The 20684-nt window shown below is 44.6% G+C and overlaps 1 protein-coding gene across 1 annotated transcript; it reads right to left on the bottom strand.

Moving 5' to 3' along the window:
* Positions 1-1281: 1281 nt before the first annotated feature.
* SOWAHA (sosondowah ankyrin repeat domain family member A) lies at positions 1282-15676 on the bottom strand. Its single transcript, XM_056847784.1, is given in 5 exon segments — positions 1282-1323; positions 1325-2470; positions 2598-2968; positions 12550-12652; positions 15602-15676. Coding segments are annotated over 5 exon segments (1737 nt in total).
* Between the last annotated feature and the right edge of the window lie 5008 nt (positions 15677-20684).

Here is a 20684-nt window from a genome sequence, read left to right as displayed (position 1 = left end):
CACAATTTTATATGGCAAATAAGAGAAAAAAATAACTGCCTAAAGGGTTATATTTCTAGGAACGTATTCCTCATATAAAAATATGTTGCCTAAATACATTTTCTTGCAACTTCACTTTAAAATGCCATTTTAACAGATTCCAAACAGCTGTATTACATTTTGTCACTGCAGTTAGAATTATTATTTAGTTTGCAGGCAGCATATTTAGGGTTTTTTTCTGAATAAAACAAGACATAACTGAATTGGCCACCTACATATATTTTCAGTGAGGTAGACATGTTGGGGATTTCTTTTAAGTTGATTAAAGCTGGTTTCCTTATTTTACTGCATGTTCTTGTTTCACACATATTACGGTAAAATACTTTAAAAAACTCATTAGCCTTCTAGCAAATGATATCTTATAATTAGGTTTTTCTTTTTTTAATTAGCATGTATAGTAAAATATCCTTCTCTCCAAACTGTCACTAGAAATGGCCTTCCTTTTCAAACATGATTAAAATTGTAGCATAAAAGAGCCATTTTCAATCTCCACCAGCCACTTTAGTAGAAGAATGCAGACTGAGATCTTGTAAATTTTCTTTCTTTTTCAACCATAGGATTCACTGGAGATTAAAAGGGCTATCATAAGAACCACCTGAAACTTACACAATGTTATTGAAAATACACAGTATTAAGAGTCTTTTTTTAATTAGCAAAATTGTCTGTTCTCAGAGCTGACTAGGAAACTCTGAACACCCTCAGAAAAACATTAATTTCCAAATCAGAATATTTAAATGATAAATTCGATGTATCAAATCAAACAGTTTGGTTTTGAAAAGTATACATCAATAAACTAAACCGAAGTGTATTCTTTGTTTTTTGAGATGAACTGCCTTATACGCAGTAGCATCGATCAAAGATGCACACTTTCATTCTGACCCTTTATAGACACTTTCCAAAGTGATGCTAATGTAGCATACATCCAAATTAGTTATAAGAGCTAAAACCAAACATTTTTAATGATTCTATATTAAATCTCAGCCATTAGAAAATCTGATGAAGTTTCCTATCAACTTATTAAGGATTCTCCTCCCCCACCCCCAAAAAAAATTCTGTTTTATTCTCAGTGAAATATACTATCTTCTGTGAGGTAAAGGTCGTATCAATTAAAATGTTTAGACACAATCCTACAGAGAATCTTATTTCCAGTCTTTTGATGGGACCTGCTAAAGACGAACACATCCAAAATACAAAGTGCTTCTGTGAAAGAATAATCAACACGTGTCCTCTCTGACATTCCTGTTAGCTGATTCCAATTAGCTGGACACTAGTGACCAAGAAACAACTCTGATACGGGTCTACGTTTTACTGTGGCTTCCTCCTGGTCCTCCTCCAACGATTCAGATAAAGAAGAATGTGATGAGAAAGTCCCTCTGGACTTCAGCTTCCTCCTTGGGGCGGTAGCCGCATGAAGAAACTTATTGAGTGAAGGCGGTTTCTTTAAGCCTTTGGTCAGCTCATAGAAAGCAGTGTCATCAGACAAAACACCCAGGAAGGTGCTGGTGGAGCTCAAAATGGAAGCCGCCACCTTTGCACTCTTCTTGATAGAGGCATTGTGGCCCGTGATAGCGTGCAGATCCGGGTCACGCAGGAGATGCCTCACTGCAAAAGAGGAGCCTTCTCTGAGGTACTGGTAGGGCTTCTTCCCACTGTAGTCCCTCAAGTTCACCTTGGCGTTGTGGTCCTTGACCAAGAGGGCAATGATCTCCTCTTGCCCGTGTATCGCAGCAATGTGGAGCGGGGTGTAACCGCCATAGGACTTGGTATTCACGTTGACCCGGACCTCCCCTTTCTCGGCCACCTCGATGACTTTGCTCACCATGTCGCAGCTGCCGCTTTTCGCGGCCCAGTGCAGGGCGGTGAAGCCGGACATGAAGTCCCTTTTGCCGGCCAGGTGCGTGTCGCTCAGCAAGAGGCCGTGAAGGCGCTGGGACCACTGGCCGTCGGTGGCCTTCACCAGCCACTCGTGCTCGGCGGCGTCCAGCGGCACGGTGGCCTCGCCGGCGCCTTCCTCGCCCGCCTTGGGCGACCTCTGCCCCCTCCTCAGGTAAGGGGAGCCGGAGCCCGGCTGCTCGAGCGGCCGCCTCGTGGGGTAAGGCGAGCGAGGCGGGAGGCCGGCCGAGGGGCCCCCCTGCGGCCGCTCTGGGGCTTCAAGCCCTCGGCAGGGCGGCGCCTCGGCCCCCCTGGCGGCGCTGGGGGGCGGCACGCAGCGCACGGGCAGCATGCAGGGTTTCTGCGGGGAGCCTCGCGGGGCGTGGCCGCCGGGGCCTTTGGGCCCCTCCTCCGCGCCCCCCTTTTGGAAGAGGCTCTTCAGCTCGGACACGGGCATCCCGCGCTTCTCCTCGGGGGGCAGGGACGGCGCCTCCGCCGCGCCCCCGCCGCCCTGGCCGGAGCGCCCCTGGGCGGGCAGGGCGCCCGGCGGCTCCTCGCCCTGCAGGGGCGTCTCGCGCAGCGCCGCCCCCCGCGCGCCGTCCGGCTCCCTCGCCACGGCCAGGGCGGCGCGCGCGTCGGGGCTCCAGCCGCGGCTGGAAGCGGCTCAGCAGCTCGGCGTCGCGCACCTGCCCGCCGCGCTCGCGCAGGAAGCCCAGCACGGCCGCCTCGCCCAGCCCAGCCCAGCCCAGCGCAGCGGAGAGGCGCCCGAGCCCCTGCAGGCGGCCGGGCGGGGGCCCCAGTCCCGCAGGCGCGCAGCCACCTGCTGCCGCCGCCGCCGCCAACTCGCCTGGGGCACTGAGGCGCTCTGGCGCTGGCCCAGCCGGTGGGGTGGCCGCCCAGAGCCGAGGTGTCTGGGATTTGTAGTCACCTGAAGCCCTCCGGCCCTTTAGGGCGGCTTCCAGCGCAGCCCGGCCCCCCTCCCTCGCTTCCTCCGTCCGTCCCGTCGCTTCCCTCCCCCGATGAAGATAATTCCCAGCGGGTCGCCGGCTTAGTCTGTCTGCAGTAGTAGAACAGGGCAAGAGACCAGGAGCACCTTCAAGACTCACAAAAATATTTTCTGGCAGGGTAGGAGCTCTCGTGAGCCGCAGGCTCTTTGAGGTATTGGTAGGGCTTCTTCCCACTGTAGTCCCTCAAGTTCACCTTGGCGTTGTGGTCCTTGACCAAGAGGGCAATGATCTCCTCTTGCCCGTGTGTCGCAGCAATGTGGAGCGGGGTGTCACCTCCATAGGACTTGGTATTCCCTACCAGGAAAGACCCTGCCAGAAAATGGTTTGGTGAGTCTTGAAGGTGCTCCTGGACTCTGGCCCTTTTCTACTCCCCCCATGGTTCATCCCGGCCGAAAGCGCGCGCCTCGCCTGCCGCCCCACGTGAATAGGTGGCGCTGGAAAGGGAGGCGGCTCCCGCCGCCCTCCGAAAGGAACAGTTCCCCCCACTCCCCCACGCGGCTGCCTGGCAGCAACAACCCCAGGCTGTTCCTGGCAAAGCTCCTGGTTGGATGGCTGCGTCGCCGAGCTGTCGCTTCGCGCCAGGGGGGCGATTCGGAAAGGCGGCCTGCTGGGGGTGCGATTTAGTTCCCTTCCCTTCAGAAGTAGAAAAGGCTCCCGAAAGCTCCTACCCTACCAGAAAATATTTTTGTGAGTCTTGAAGGTGCTCCTGCACTCTGGCCCTTTTCTACTACTGCAGACAGACTAACACGGCGACCCGCTGGGAATTATCTTCCCTTCAGAGGTGCTCATCTCCCTCGCCTTAGTGGGACAGCAGCTCTGTCCCACCTGTTATTACGTGAACATATTACGACGAAGGGATGCAAATTAAAATGCCCAAGGTGGAGAGACTGGATTAATGAGCGATTGTTTTCAGCGCTAGGGTACGGCTGGTGGAGAGTGGGCAAGAATCCTTTAACGAAACCGATCATGCTCCCACCCAATTAGTATGCTGTAGGGTTGTCAGGTCCTTCTTTGCCACCAACGGGAGGTATTTGGGGCGGATCCTGTGGAGGTAGGGTTGCCAACCTCCAGGTGGTAGTATGTCTAAAGTAATAGTATGAGGCTCTCAATGCTTATCAAAATGCTATATTATACTTGTTACGAACATGTGGTGAATACGTACAGTGTGTCCACAATTATACAATTCTATACAGTGTAACAACTAAGACAATACAAAACATAAAGACAGAGAAACGAAGTTGCTAAATCTCTTTGCTACAATAGTACCAAAATGAATTATATTTCAGTTCAGTTAATAACTTTTTCTTTTCTTTTATAAATTTTGTTTCAATCATCAACTTCTTCAAGGGAACATGGAAGGAAGCATATTGAAATAAATGGAAACGCTGTCCGGATGAACAATTGCGCTTTCACTACCAAAGGCAGCTTCTTTAGCCAATAGCTTCACATATATTGTTGTTCCTTATTTGCAATCAATTAAGGTATAGAATTATTCAGTGGTTCAGGTTCTCAGTGCGCCCGGCACTGAGAATAATAATTCTATACCTTACTTAAGAAAGTTGTGGCAGAAATAAATCGAGTAAACATTTTATTTAGTTCCAGCAGTCTTGTCATTAATATTCTTTGCTCTGCTACTTTTAGAAGTTCATTTGGCAAGTGCAATTGCAGATATTGCTGCATTCTACCCTCTTTCTGGAAGGAGTGGGTATCCTGTATACTGCATGGTTGCTTGTCCTCTATGGGCTAGGAGGGGATGCTTGGGCACATGCCTGCTGGTGTTGTGTGCTGTTGCTGAGTCTTTCTTCCTATCTGCTGGCTCTTCATGGGTGGGAGGAGGTGGGAGTGGTGTCAAGGGGCAGCGGCCACTCACAAGGGTTTCATCAGCTGTCATCCAGATTGCTCACTATACCCTCTGTGCCTTGGGGAGGAGTGTGTGTTGTTATTTCCCCCCTGAAGAGCGTAGGGAATGGACCAGCTCAGCCAATTTTTCACAGTGGCCAGCCACCTCGGCAGCCCTTAGGATTGCACTGCCCGTCTATCCCATGGAAGTTACAAAGGGACTTTAATAATAACAAAGAGGAATCTGACTTGTGTTGTTCATTTCCTGGTAGGCTCTCTGTGCCTTGGGGAGGAGGAGTCCTCTGATATGGAGTTTCTTAAGTAATTAATTATTCCCCCCGCTCCTCAGTAATCAAATCAAAACCACATCCTTCATCTTAATTACTGGAAGTCTGCAAACTGAACTCTTTATGCTTCTCAAGCAAATCTCTTTCATGTGCATCTGGGTTAAGCTGCACTTTTTGTGACATGTGGCAAGGGCTCAAGCAGTTATTGCATCGTGCTTGGGATCAGTCCTCTGATCTGGAATCTGTCCAGCAGCAGGCTGATGCCCCCAGTACTGAGCAAGGCCACTTCCATGACTTTGACAGGGTTGCCACCCTCCAGGTAGTGGCTGGAGATCTCCCTCTATTACAACAGATCTCCAGCTGATAGAGATCAGTTCACCTGGAGAAAATGGCCGCTTTGGCACTAGGACTCTATGGCATTGAAGTCCTTCCCCTCCCCAAACCCCGCCCTCCTCAGGCTCCACCCCAAAAACCTCCCCCCTGGTGGCGAAGAGGGACCTGGCAACCCTAGAGATTGACAAGGATACAGAAGGGTAAGGAAGAGGGTGTGTGTGTGGGGTCTTCTTTGGCTCCCTTGTCCATTGTGTCCATCAGAGCCTGAAGCCTGTTTTGAGTTTTATGCATTGGTGAGGAAAGAGGTGGCATCTGCTGATATCAGTAATGGGGTGTGTGTGCATTGCCTGACCACGTTGTGACAGATCTGATGGAGAATTTCCACAGGTGGTTGGCTTCGACTTTAAAACCCTACACGACCTGGACAAGGGTTGTTTGCTCCTGTTTGCTTCTGTGAGAACCTCCTGAAATTTATGACGACCCACCAGACAGGTACCAACTCACTCAAAGGCAAGATTGGCTTGTGTGAAGAGTAGGAGTTTCTTAGTAGTTACCCCTGAATTTTTTTAATGCTCTCTCAAGGGCAATTTGCTAGCTCCCTCTCTGTTGGCGTGCCATAGGCTAGTTAAGATCTATTGGTTCCATTGGCCCTTCATCCTTGGTTGTTTTATTCCCCTATTCATTTGCTGGTTTTGTTCTGATAGTCGGGATTTATAGTATAGTGATAATTTTAACGTTGCCAGGGATGTTTAGTAATTTGATTTGATCATTATGTGCTACAGAGTTATTTAAATTAGAAGTTGGGTAACATTCTTCCACAGCCTTCTTGATCATCCTCTCTCCTTACCTTATTATTACCTGTAAAAAAAAGAGAGAGAGAGAGCAAAACAGAGTGGCCTTTAGAGTGCATCTATTGCTGAGTCAGTCCACAAAATGTTCTGCCGTGCTAATGCTCTCTCTGACTCGACACAGTGCAAGCCTTAAGCTTTCATGTTTACACGCTTATTGCATAACTTTATTGCTCTGCTTTTCACTCTGTCTGCACACGGCTCCACCCTTTACCCAAGTTACCTGTTGTGTGTGCCCGTCCTACAGGAAACATCACTTTGCATACTCACGCTCTGCTTGGCTAATTTGATGAAGAATGCAAATCACAAGCTTTTATTACAGCTGCGATTGCTCTGCTTTTCCACTCCTACTTGTTGGAATCATTTGGAATTATTTATTAGTTCTTCGTGTTCTTATGAGTATTGATCACATTGGATTTGCTGGCATGCTCTGCCCTAAAAGTATTACTGGATGTTTTAAAAATCCACCGGAATTTCTGTTTGTATGTTTTTTGCATGTCTTTGTTTATGCATGCATTTTGAAAAGACCCTTGTACTGTAGCATTGTAGGTGTAGAATGCACATGTACAATAAAGAGAATTGCTAACATAAAGCAAGTTGCAAAAGCATGCTGTAGATCTAGCAGATTTCCTTTCACAGTCTCAGTGGTGGTGGGTTTATTCTTATGACAGCAATACAGGGTTAGCCTTCAGCCTAATTAAACCACAGTTAGTTGCTCAAACTCTGGTTTGTCTACCAGGTTTGTCTTCACACCTCCAATTTGTCTGCTGCTTTCTCACCTGCAAACAGAATCCCTGAGCTACCCAAGAGCTCCCTTGCATTGCCAGGCTGATGGGTGCTATATTGAGATTCTAAACCATGGTCTCTACCTGGCAGTACTTCTAGAAATTGCCTATTTCTCTGGTATTATAAACAAACCTAGGAGTGCCAGCTCTGGGTTGGAAAATACCTGGATATTTTGTGGGCGGAGCCTGAGGAGGACAGGGTTTGGAGAGGGGAGGGACTTCAATGCCATAGAGTCCAATTATCAAAGCGGCCATTTTATCCAGGTGAACTGATCTCTAGCGGCTGGAGATCAGTTGTAATAGCAGGAGATCTCCAGCTAGCACCTGGAGGTTGGCAACCCTAAACAAACCTGTATTATACAAGTGAGCCTTCTGTTGTTTCTTCACGAGGAACACAATCTGGTTACTCTAGGTTAAACACTATATTCTTTATAGGCAAGTAGGTATTTAAACCTTTGGCAGTATTTAAACTACAATCATTGTTATTATAAAATGCATATTTCTATCAGTCTGCTAATAAAGGAAGTTTTACCTATCCCATGAAGAATTAATTTTATTGACTTTAAACCCCCAATTATAAATTGACACATCACCCTGAATAGAGCACCCACCTGATTTTGCATCCATAAGTAGCTCGGTTGCTTTCTATTCAATGCAAATTAAAATTAGTTTATGTGTTCCTGAACTGAATATTATTATCTTGATCACCTATATTCTGTGAACAGTATTAAGGACCTGGTATAGTGGAGAGGGGAGATTGGCAGAACAAAGGGAGGCAGAATTATAGCAACTGTTGGGGGAGTTAAGTAAAAAAACAGGCATATTGAGATCAGTGGCTTTAAGTATGCCTAACTCTGTATCGGATTGTGGCTGCTGTTTTAATCAGATATTTAAATACATTTTCTGTAAGACATGCTTTTAAAAAAATCTCTAGATTTGGGCAAATATCTTGAAAATATAACTCTTAAACAGGAAGAGCCCACAAGATTTCTCTAGCCAGTCTTTTAATTAAGGGATTTGTGATAGACCCTGGGGCAAAGGGACATCATTGGGACCGACTCACCCAAAGCTCACGAGCACCAGGGGAAGGGCCCACAGGAGCCAAGAGTCCAGGGCATCCCGTAGGGAGAGTCTGGCCAAAGACACCCACAGCTGGGCATGGCTATCTAATTCAGGCCGCTGCTGTGTGGGGTGAAAGAATACCACTAGGTTTATGGGCTCAGGGAAGCTGGAAACCAGCAGGGCGGGGACCTAGTGAGGAAAGGTGGGGCCAGTTATTGGGGCAGGATCAAGCAGATGGTGCAGAGGAGTTGGGAGACTTCCAAGAACTGAGGTGGAAGGCAGGACGAGGGAGGTCAATAGCGATGGCACTCCAGGGCGACTCGGGTTGATGTTGCTTGTTGAACTAGTGTTGTAACTGGAATCAAGAATAAATGGTAAGTTGCTGACTGACTGGAAATCTGTGTCTTTTTATTGGAATGAAGCCTGGACCCATACCGAATCTGCTAAGGCTGCCGCCGCCGCAGACATCCCACCTACCTGCCCCAATCCCAAATTCTGTGACAGGGTCTATCTATTTTTAGCTGTTTTGTGGTCTGCTTCTAATCTGGGGACTGTTATCTCGATATAATTTCAGACATATTGGCTAATTTTATTAGTTTTTCATGCTTGTCTTTATTAGCTTGGGTTGTTTTATTGGCTTTTTATTTATTCATTTTATTGCTTCTTTTATGGGCTTGTTTTAATTGGTGTGATTTGTTTTATTGTGTTTGGCTTTGTTTTATTCTGTTAATTGTGAGCCACCTTTAGCAGGTCTGGAAAGGTGACATATAAATTTATAAATAAATTAGTCAAATTACATGATTTCCTGTATCAGATCTCAGGTGTGGAATTTAGTCTTTTAAAGTTTCTTTAAGTTGAAGTTATCAAACATTCTGTATTTTCCCTGATGTAGTAATCTAAGGATCAGTCAAGGTGAAGGGTGGCGAGCTGGGATTTAATCTTCAACTGTGGTGTTGAGAGGTGAGTGGTTAGATTGCGGCTACTTTTGTCACTGTGCTCGAATGGCCTTGAACCTTCTACTAGTGTGACTGTTTCTACCTCAGGGGTAGAAGAGGTCTTCATGCTTGTTACATAAAAGATCACAGATCTTTAGGTTCTTCATTAGAAAAATGAAATTGAATCCATTCAGCAGAATTTTGTTAGTATCTCTGGTGGGAATGGAATAGAACTAAGTCAGGTGAAGCAAAGCATAGAATGACATTCCAAATCTAGGCACTGGGAAAGTTTCTTTTGAATCTTGAGAGACAATAATTGACAACCAGCATGTATGGAGTTGTGGAGACAGCCGTGCTTTGCAGATGGCAGCCGGGCTGCCAGCCACCCTTCCTTCGTAGGACAGAGTAATGGCGATATTTACAAATAATCATGGAGCAGCACATTGGCTTGTGGAATTCATTTGTATATTCTGCAGCACAGAATGATGAAAGCCAAGGCCAGAGAATTTCCCCATTCATATCTTCTACTGAAACAGAGGGTTCCCTGTGTAAAGACAAACAGCTCTTCCTTTGTTCAGAAGAGAGATGCAGTAACCTTTCAATGGACAAACAATCGAACGAGAGCCTGTGCATGGGGGGGAATGCTTGCACATTCAGTTAGGAGGAGGAAAACATCCTCGGATAAAAAGGCATTATCTGAGCAAACACTTGGGTACAGATCAAAAGCTAATTCTAAATTGTATTGGTCAAAGCCATGGACAATATCGCATGCTCTTCAAGCGGCCAAAGATTTCATCCGCACATGCTGTTGTTGAAGAAGAAGCTTTTGTTCAAGCTATTTTTGTTTTTCAAAAAGAATGATGTTATGCCTGAACTACAGAAGGGGGAATAGGGGGGGAATCAAAAAAAGGGGGAATCAAAACCTCCCTACCTGTTGAAAGGGAGCGTGTTGCAAGAAAGGTTTGCCTTCTATCTGCAAGGAGAGTGGGTAGCATCCATTCATGTGGGCAAAACTGCATTTTGAAATGGTACGGTCCCAAGATCTTTTCTGAATGTCTATGTTAGTCCCATTAGGAATGACAGAATGATATTTCCTTCAGAATCCTCAGAATGGCTCTTTTACTGATATCTTGCAAGAATCTATATAATTGACTTGGCGATCAACTCATCAGTTAAATGCCAAATAATCAGCCCACTGTAAGTTTTTAATTGACTGACAGATATACGAGTAAAAAGAAGCCCAGGGTGAGGCTAATAGCAGCCCTGATTATGAAGCTTTACTATAAAGGAATGGGGAAGCAAAACAATAGTTACAAACTGCTCACCTGTGCAAAACTCAGTCCTTATTTCATATATTTCAAATCTGTTGAACCAACAAAGAAAAGAAAGCACAAGTTCCTATATGAACCTATATACCTATCTTGGCATGCAAATGACAGACATTAGGTTAGGGTATATTTTTTGTTAATGCTGAACACATCCATGCAACTGAGTCAAAAGAATATACTGGGGTTCACCTACTGCATATGGTGGGTTACCTGGATGGTTGCTATGAAGGACCAGTAAGGAGGGATGAGCAATCTTGATGCTGCTGAGAACAAACATGTCACCTGCTCTAATGAGTTACTGTAATGTTTAAAAGAGTATGTTTTTCATCGCTATAATAGGTACACTATGATATGGAAATGAGAGAAAAGTGAATGGTTATTTCCTCCCCTCCTTCCACCTCCTGACCATTAGAACATAAGAACATAAGAAAGGCCCTGCAGTGTCAAACCAAGGCCCATCAAGTCCAGCAGTCTGTTCACACAGTGGCCAACCAGGTGCCTCTAGGAAGCCACAAACAAGACGACTGCAGCAGCACCATCCTTCCTGTGTTCCACCGCACCCAAAATTATAGGCATGGTCCTCTGATACTAGAGAGAATAGGTTTGCAGCATGACTAGTATCCATTCTAACTAATAGCCATGAATACCCCTCTCCTCCATGAATACGTCCACTCCCCTCTTAAAGCCCTCCAAGCTGGCAGCCATCACCACATCCTGGGGCAGGGAGTTCCACTATTTAACTATGCGTTGTGTAAAAAAATACTTCCTTTTATCTGTTTTGAATCTCTCGCCCTCCAGCTTTAGCAGATGACCCCGTGTTCTAGTATTATGGGAGAGGGAGAAAAACGTCTCCCTGTCCACTCTCTCCAAACCATGCATAATTTTATAGACCTCTATCATGTCTCCCCTTAGCCGCCTTCTTTCCAAGCTAAACAGCCCTAAGCGTCCTTAGCTTCCCTGGTATTTGACCCTGTGGAGAAATATAAATTGACCTGCACACAGGTACAGTCAGCAGCAGATGGCAGCAGCGATCCCCACTGTTTTAGGGGCTGGTGTTCCAGTCCTGGATGCTCAGGGCGGCCACTGCTGTATGATTCAGATTCAGCCCAGAAGGAAAGAAGTTTCTGGGCGAAAACGTACGGTCGCTTTAGCCTCCTTTATTCCGTTTCAGCCAGGATTTAGCCAGGATCGAACGCATGCGTTCAATCCTGGCTGAATCCTGGCTGAAACAGGGAATAAAGGAGGCTAAAGCGACCATGTGTTTTCACCTGTCTTGTATCCCATGTATTGGCTCACTGCTGTCCTAGGATGTGACTGTGATGCTGGCAGTGAGACTTTAAAACCTAACTTAAGACTTGTGCAAGAGGATGAAAAATGACAGAAGAATAACAATAACTGTTACTTCCATTTCAAAAGCCTCACAAGCTATTTGTATGATAGGCTTTTTGGTGATACTCATGGAGAGGCACAAGGAGATATCTTCACTGGACAGCCATGGCGCTTGCACATTCAGTTCAACTTCTTGTTTGCCCTTTCTAAAGGTAGATTTACATTTTTGGGATCCTCTTGTAATGTGTAATACAATGCTTCTCAAAGTTTTTGAGCCTTATTCTGTCTTCTGGGACCCCTTCCAATCCCATACCAACCATCCACAGCAAATCATTCACAAATTTATTTTATGTACTTCATTTATACTTTGCCTAACAGGGACCCAAAGCTGCTTACATTGTTCCTCTCTCCTCCATTTTATCTCACAACAACCTGGTAACCTCCATTTTATCTCACAACATCACAGACTCTTCTGCATACCACACCTAATCCCATCACGCCTGCTATTCACATTTACATACTGTTAACATTTACATACTAATGCTTGTCTGAATTCACTCTCCTCTACTTAAAGACAGATGGATTCACATTCTAGCTGAAGAAGTGAGCTGTGGCTCATGAAAGCTCATACCCTGCCAGAAAATATTTTTGTTAGTCTTTAAGGTGCTACTGGGCTCTTGCTCTTTTCTACTACTGCAGACAGACTAACACGGCTACCCACTGTGAATTATCTTCATGGAAAAAAGGTATGTGTGATACCTCCACTACCTGTTTTACAAGCAGCAGGGCAGGATCCATGAGCAACCCCAAGTTGTGTACCTGTTCTTTCAAGGAGTGTTATGCCGCACAGCACAATGTGTAACCCTACTCCCAGTTGGACTTTACCCCTAACCAGCATCTCTCTTATCTTGTCTGGATTAAGCTTCAGTTTACCCACATTCACTCCTTCACTGTCAGCAGACACTAATTCATGTTTTCGAATACCTTCCTGGATTTAAATGCAAAGGACAGATAGAACTGCATGTCTTCAGCATATTAATGGCTCTTTTCTCCAAATAGACAGATGACTTCGCCCAGTGGTTTTGTGTAGATGATTAAAATCATAGGAAACAAGGTGGAACCCAGAGGCCAAAGGGAAGGACACTAATCCACCAGCACCACCTTCTGGCATGTTGGAGCCAGGAAGCCAGTGTGGTATAGTGGTTACCGTGCTGGACTAGGATCTGGGAAACCCAAGTTCAAATTCCCAGTCTACCATGGAAGTTTTCTGGATGATCCCGAGCCAGTCACACATGCTTAACCTAACCTACCTGACGGGGTTGTTGTGCGGATAAAATGGAGAGGCGAATAATGTAAACCACTTTGGGTCCCCTTTAAGAAGAAAAGTGGTATATGAATGAAGTAAATAATAATATAGGATCAGAGGTGCCACAAAAGAATGCTCCCCAAACTCATTCCAGATTTCCCCATCTTCAGTGGTATCGAAATCCATTGAGAGGTCCAGTACTACCAACAGGGACATCCTCACTGACCTCTGCCAGGTACAGGTCATCAATCAGGGTGACCAAGGCAGTTTCAGTCCTATAACCAGGTCAGAAACTTGACTGAAATGGGTCTTGGTAACCTAGTTCATCAAGAAAACCCTGAAGGTACACCACCACAATCTTTTAGAGCACTTCGCCCAGGAAGGACAATTTGACATTGGGTGAAAGTTGCTAAGAACTTGGGTATCTAAAGACTTTAAAAAAACAAAAACAAAAACCAGAAGACCTGTGGAAAGGACCCCCACCTATAAAGAACCATTTATAATCTGCAACCATCTCATTACATCCTCTCTGCTTTTAACAGCAGAGATGGGCAAGGGTCAAGGCACAGACATTGGTACACACTTTTCTGAGGATTATGCTTACATCTGCAGGAGAACCAAGATGGCAAGTATTCGTAGAAATAGGACCATTCAACGTGGAGACCCAAGTCAAATTTCCCCCTTGCAAAGTCTCATAAAACTGTCCCTGCACGCCAGTGAGGGTTCAAAATGCTGCTGGGAGGCCTTAATGTAAGAAACCTCAAACCACGTGAAATGGCACAGAAGGGAGATTTCTTCACCCTCATCAACACTGCATGGTAAGCTTGAAGATGAGCTCCAAACTGTGTTCAGTTGGCCACAGTGTGAGTCTTCTTCCACCATCGCTCTTTCTGTCCATCAATTTACCAGCTATCTACAGTAACTTCTGTGTACACAAACGCTTCTATGGTTGCAGCATAATCTGGTACCAAGCTGACAGCATAAGAGTTTATTTAATGATTTTATGTGGTAAAGCAATGTTGCTTTATACAGCAAGCTGATGGCAATGATGACTAGTATGACAATATGTTCTGGCAAGCTTTGGGCTGCATGTGCAATAGGGGCTTCGTGATAACAGCCTCACAAATATTACATCTGTTGACATATTCCATATCTAACTTTACTATAAGCAAACATTTCCATACCAAATGACACAAGCCATTTCCTGAAATTTACACTGTGATATTCATTATATTTATGTTCTCTAAAAACATCAACAAGCTATGTTTTCCCACAGTGCTATTCTAAGCGGAGTTACACCCTTTCAAGTCTATTGAACACATGTTGTTCCAACATATACCTAACAGTTTAAAACATTGCTAGAAACCACTGAAATCCAGTTGCATTTTTAAAGCCAATTAATACATAAAACCATGAGTGGAGTGGAAAACTGAATGTGCTACTTTTAAGAGCAATGTTTCCTCTAACAAAAAAGAACACAAACCACAGTATGAATAAAAATTAATGTGCTGGTGTCCGTGGAACTCTTTCTCTAAAGGCATCTTTTAAAAGTTCATTACTATACTGCTAAAAAACGTATCAAGGAAGGATACCCCCCCCCCCCCGTACTTGATATACTGAGGAACGGAAATATAAAAATGGGGCTATGTCAGCTTTAGAAAGCCTGGGCATGGCCGTTAGACACCACCCAAACTATACCAGAGAACAATGGGGGGGGGGATAGAAATGATATATCCTGAACAAGACACTGAGCTGCAAACTAAGACCATATAAACAGAGCCCAAGTATTGTGTGCATGTGTAAAATCAGTAACTCTTTAAAGGGGCTTATAAGACAGTGGGGTTTACCGCACTTGTATTCCCAGCGATGTATTAAGAGTTTGAAAATGTTATAAAAAATACTGTTCGCACTTTCTATGTATTCCCACCGTTGTATTAAGAGTTTGAAAACGTTATAAAAAATACTGTTCGCACTTTGGCCCCTTTAGCTGTGAAGATGTCTTCCAACCATTTATAAGCCGTGGTATCCAAAAACCCTTTTAAAGCGATGTTTTTTTATAACATTTTCAAACTCTTAATACATCGCTGGGAATACAAAGTGTGGTAACTCTCAGTGATTATGGGATGGTTAAGTGCATGTCACAAGTTTGTCTCTGGTCCAGGAAAATGATGATTGGAATCTGCACATAATTCCACTTATTTTAGGTCACTGGAGACATCTGCTGGCTTTTTCATCCATATGTTTGCAGTGTCAGACAGATCAATGCCATTTATTTGATTTCCCATGTAACTTATCTTATATTCTAATAGCAAAGTCTGCAAAGCTTTGGACACTTTAATCCAGTGACTGGAACTGTGGCCGGGCACGATAGACCTTTTTACCCACCTGAAAAGTACCCCAGGGTTGCAGAAAAATCTGAAATCTAAAAAAATAAAAATACATTGGGGAGTTTTAATACAAACACAAAATTAATGTAAATATAAACAACTTGTAAGTATCCTTTTGGATCAGTCTCGAGAACAGCCCTCGACCATCGCATGGATCACTGGCTAAATCAGGGCGGGAGAGGTAAGGCACCAACTGCCGGACCCGGTGGAGATGGAAAAAGGCCACCTAGACCACCGCTGTAACCTGGGCCTCCGTTGACAGGGAGGCATCCAGGATCACACTCAGACTCTTGATGGTGGGCATAGATGTTAACGGCATGCCATCAGGACCCAGGAGCCAGCGCCTGACCCCCAAGCCGCCCCAACCGAGCCATCTTGGATGGATTCAGTTTCAGTCGGCTTTTCTTCAACCACTCAGTCACAGCATCCAAGCACCTGGGCAGTGTGTCCGGAATGGAATCCGGATGACCATTCATCAACAGATAAAGCTGGGTGCCAACAGCATACTGATGACAGCTCAGCCCAAACTCCTGACCAGCTGTGTGAGGGGGCACATGAAGATGTTAAACAACATAGAGTAGAGGATCACACCTTGCAGTACTCCATACACCACAAGGGTGCAGCTGAGATACCATCTCCCCAATGTTTCTTAAGTTTGTTACCTTGTGGACCCTGATTGGGTGGAAAGGTGGCATTAAAATGTCTTAAATAAACAAACAAATAAATAATGAAATAATAAAATATTGTATATGGTAAGGACAATAACTGAGAGGGCATGGTGTGTTTTGATTTTGGATGACGATGAAATAGTGTGACCCTCCTTCTCCCTATGATAGGCTTAGGACAATGTTATGGTGTGTCCACTAGGACTTCTAACTGCCAGATTGCGGGGGGGGGGGAAGTCCTCTCCCTTTAATGGAGGCTTAATGTGTGCAGATGGGCAGTTGAAGCTTTTCGCCACAAGTTGAAGCTTTTCGCCACAAGGGAGTCAATGACTTTGCCTGATCAATAACAACCCTCTATTACAGGGACTGGACATTTTTTTCTCCAGGTTGTTGACAATCCTAATGACCATACACACTGATTTTGGTTTTATTTTATCCTTTACTTACTTTACTGAGAACCAGCATGATGTAGTGGTTAAGAGCGGTGGACTATCATCTGGAGAACCGGGTTTGATTCCCCATTCCTCCACATAAGCGGTGGACTCTAATCTGGTGAGCCGGGTTGGTTCCCCCACTCCTACACATGGTCAGCTGGGTGATCTTGGGCTAGTCACAGCTCTCTTAGAGCTCTCTCAGCCTCACCTACCTCACAGGGTGTATGTGGGGAGGAGAAGGGAAGATTATTGTAACCTGGTTTTATTCTTTCTTAAGTGGAAGAGAAAGTCGGCATATAAAAACCAACTCTTCTTCTTTTTCCCCTTCTCCTCCTCCTCCTCAGAATTATAGAGGCTACCTAACAATGTGAAATAACACTGCAGGACGCTACCAGCAGAAACTGCAGCAGGAAGATCATAGTGTAATATTGCTCATGAATACTAAAGCTATATTGCAGAGATTTGTATTCCTCCTTGTGATGAAAGTCTTAGTATAATTAATAAATGTTATGCCGCCACACACACAAAAAAAGGCCTCTTGAAAGAATCTTACTTTGTGGTAGTAAACAGAGAACTGGTTTTTAATGTACTATTTTTTCTGCCTCTCCGTTCTCACTCTCTGGGCTTTTCTGCATTTCCTAGCTTGTGTATTCCTGTTGCTTCTGGGTCCCCCCACCTTCTGCACGTGGGTTTTTCTGCATTCTCATTTTCCTCGCTTGTAAGTTCTTGATTCTTGGGGGGGGGGTGTTCCTGTTCTGTGTGTGTTTTGCTTCCTCTAGTGGTCAATTCAATATTACACTGGTTTATTTCCTGCAAGATTTTCTGCCAGACATAAATTGGTGTAATATTGAATCGACCTTTAGAGGGAGCTAAACACATGTGGAACAGACACCCACCCACCAAGAAACAGAAACTTACAAGCGAGGAAAATGAGAATGCAGAAAAGCCTCTAGTGGTTTATTTGATATAACATTCCTTTATGTATGGTGTAAAAGGGCTTCCCAACATTCTCATTTTTATTGCTTCTGTGTTCCTGTTGTTTTGAGTCCATTGTTCAACGCTAAACTATTTTGTATGTAAATAATTGCAAACAATTGGTTACTACTGCTGGTGAGCCTGGTTTAACCTTTTACCTAAGTAGGGTATGGGTTTAAAAACATTCTTTCTTTTACTCAACAAGTAATTTAATACTTATAGATTCTCAAATGTGCATGGCAAGTATATTTCTCTTACTGCTTTCTTCCGCATTCTAATATGGTGGACTCTGGCCTATGGCTCTGACCTTTTCCTCCTTGACATTTTCTTCTTCAGGGTACCGTGATGTGTTATTGTCCCATTACTTAATTTCCCCCAGATGAGTGAATGGCAGCCATTTATTTCAGTGTTCTTAGACTGGAATAACTCAGCATAGGGTTGTACTGTAGGGGAAATAAAAATGGTGTGCTCATTAGACTGGGGGCTAAAATGACCCTGGTTATCCTAATCTCTGGGGTGAGGATCAGGTTATGTCGTTTGTTAACTGTATTCCAAATTTAAGCCACAGACACTTGGTGTGTTGAGCCACAGTGAAAGAGAACTGAGAACTAAGCCAGTTTTTTTAAATGTTCTCTTCAACTGCATGAGGGAAACTTACATTCAAACTGCAATACTAAGAACATTTTCTTGATAGTAAACCCTATTGAACCTTGACCTGGATGCCCCAGGCTAGCTCAGTCTCATCAGATCTCAGAAGCTAAGCTGGGTCAGCCCTGGTTAATAATTGGATGGTAGACCACCAGGGAATGCCAGCGTTGTTGTGCAGAGGAAGGCGATGGCAAACCACCTCTGTTAGTATCTTGCCTTCAAACCCCTGTGGGGTTGCCATAAGTCGACTGTGACTTGATGGCACATTACACACACACAAACCCCACTGAATAAAGACTTATTTCCAAGTAAATCTGCTTAGAATTGCTCCCTCAATTATATATTGATTTGAATATAGTATAGGGTTGCCAGCTCTGGGTTGGGAAATACCTGGAGATTTGGGGGTGGAGCCTGAGGAGGGCAGGGTTTGGAGAGGGGAGGGACTTCAATGCCATAGAGTCCAATTGCCAAAGCTGCCATTTTCTCCAGGGGAATTGATCTCTGCCACCTGGATATGAGTTGCAAGATCTCCAGCCACCACCTGGAGGTTGGCAACCCAATTATAGTGTGTCTATAAATGCCTAAAGTTTTGAAGAGTGGCTTCTACTGGAGAACTTCACTGGGTAACTGGTTACATCTTTTATATCAAACTCAATAAGAACATGGCAGAATCCACACAATACACTTTTTAAAATGTCATATTTTTCTGGTGCTTCCACATAAACTGGTTTGCAAGTGGCAGACTCTCTGAATTAAATTGTCTGGTACTCACAAATCACATTTGGTAAGTATTCCCCATTCTGATCACTGCTAGTCTAGGAAGAGGATAAACCCCAAACAGGAAGTGCCTCTTCAGAGAAGTATTTCCTTTTGTACTTCCTCTTTTATCCTAGTGACATTTGGGAAGCACCCTGAATGGATGGGAAAGGAAATAAACGTGTCCCTAGAGAGATGATCATAAATGTTTATAAATCAATACATCATGTATTTTCAGTATAATTACATAGCATTTCTTGCAGCCATCAGAAAGCTCACTCTACTGTACACAACGCACCCTCTGGAGTCATTGGTCAGTAAAGGTTTTCCCCTTTGTAAAAGGTGGATGATTATTGTAGAAATATCATTACCAACTTTCTAGTCTTTCAAAAGAGCTGCTACGTGTAGTAGGAATGAGTAGGGTAAGGAAAAGAGTACTTACTGTACTGTCATAAGGGCAGAGTATTATACTAGAAGAGTGAGTAGAGTGACATTCCTTAAACCTGACTTCTGGGTTGTTTATAAGTATACTGTATAACACAACTCCTAATATATGTTAACAAGTAAACACTTGTTTAGGTATGTTGATTACATTAGATGGGGGTGTTTTTGTATTCAACAAATGGAATAATATCTTACATTAAAAGGAAATATGTGAACAAGTTGCGCAGAGTGTGACTCTCAGCTGGGCAAAGAATTATGCAGGGCCAGTTTGCAATATTTGGCTGTCTTGAGTGGCTGCACTTGAGAAGTGTACCCAGTATCCCTTGCAAACTGCAGAAGATGGTGGGGCCCAGAATTAAATCCCCTTCCTGGACCACACATTGCTTTATTAGGTTTGCCAGCCTCCAGGTAGTAGCTGGAGATCTCCTGCTATTACAACTGATCTCCAGCAGATAGAGATCAATTCACCTGGAGAAAACGGCCACTTTGCCAATTGAACTCTATGACATTGAAGTCCCTCCCCTCCCCAAACCCCCCTGCCGGTGGCCAAGAGGGACCTGGCAAACCTATGCTTTATTCAGTATCAGATGTGTTTGTACAAACAGGGTTGCCAACTGTGGCTTGGAAGTTCCTGGAGATTTGGGATATGCCTGAGGAGGCTGGAATATGGGAAGGAGAAGATGCTCAGCGGGGATATGTTCCCTAGGATTACCAGCCTATTGCTGGCACCTGGTGAGAGATTGTGGTGGGGGGAGGACCTACCTGATCAGTGTCACACTGACATTGGATGTGATGTCATTGCGCCAGTGTGATTAATCAAACCATAGAGCTTTAGGTGAACCCTACAGCACCATGTTGAAGAGATTATGTCATTTCTGGTTAGGGTTCCCATATCCCAGTTATTCCATTTTTTCTGTAATCAGGAAATAATTCTGAGAGAACTCCAGGCTCCACCTTGAGGGTGAAAATTAGACTAGCTTTGAAAATAAGGGTAACATCTATAAGACCCAGGGGAGAAATGTAGCTTTCAAGATACGTGTGATGTATGTGTGCATATTTCTTTAAGTGAGTCCTCAGGAATTAGTTTCTGACAGCCACCGTAGTGTAGTGGTTAAGAGTGGTGGACTCTAATCTGGGGAACAGGGTTGGTTTCCCCGCTCCTACACATGAAACCTGTTGGGTGACCTTGGGCCAATCACAGTTCTCTCCGAACTCTCTCAGTCCCATATACCTCACAAGGTGTCTGTTGTGGGGAGGGGAAGGGAAGCTGGTTTGAGACTCCTTAAAGGTAGAGAAAAGCAAGGTATACAAACCAACTCTTCTTCTTCTGTTCTCCTTAGGCCTGTATAGGAAGGACATCACTTAGATCCTGTGTTTAATGATGGTGACAGTCTCTTAGTGTGTA

The sequence above is a fragment of the Euleptes europaea genome, chromosome 1 (assembly GCF_029931775.1).
Source record: "Euleptes europaea isolate rEulEur1 chromosome 1, rEulEur1.hap1, whole genome shotgun sequence".
Lineage (NCBI taxonomy): Eukaryota > Metazoa > Chordata > Lepidosauria > Squamata > Sphaerodactylidae > Euleptes > Euleptes europaea.
The sequence above is the reverse complement of the archived record's forward strand: the minus strand, read 5'-3'. Positions and strand labels throughout refer to the sequence as shown.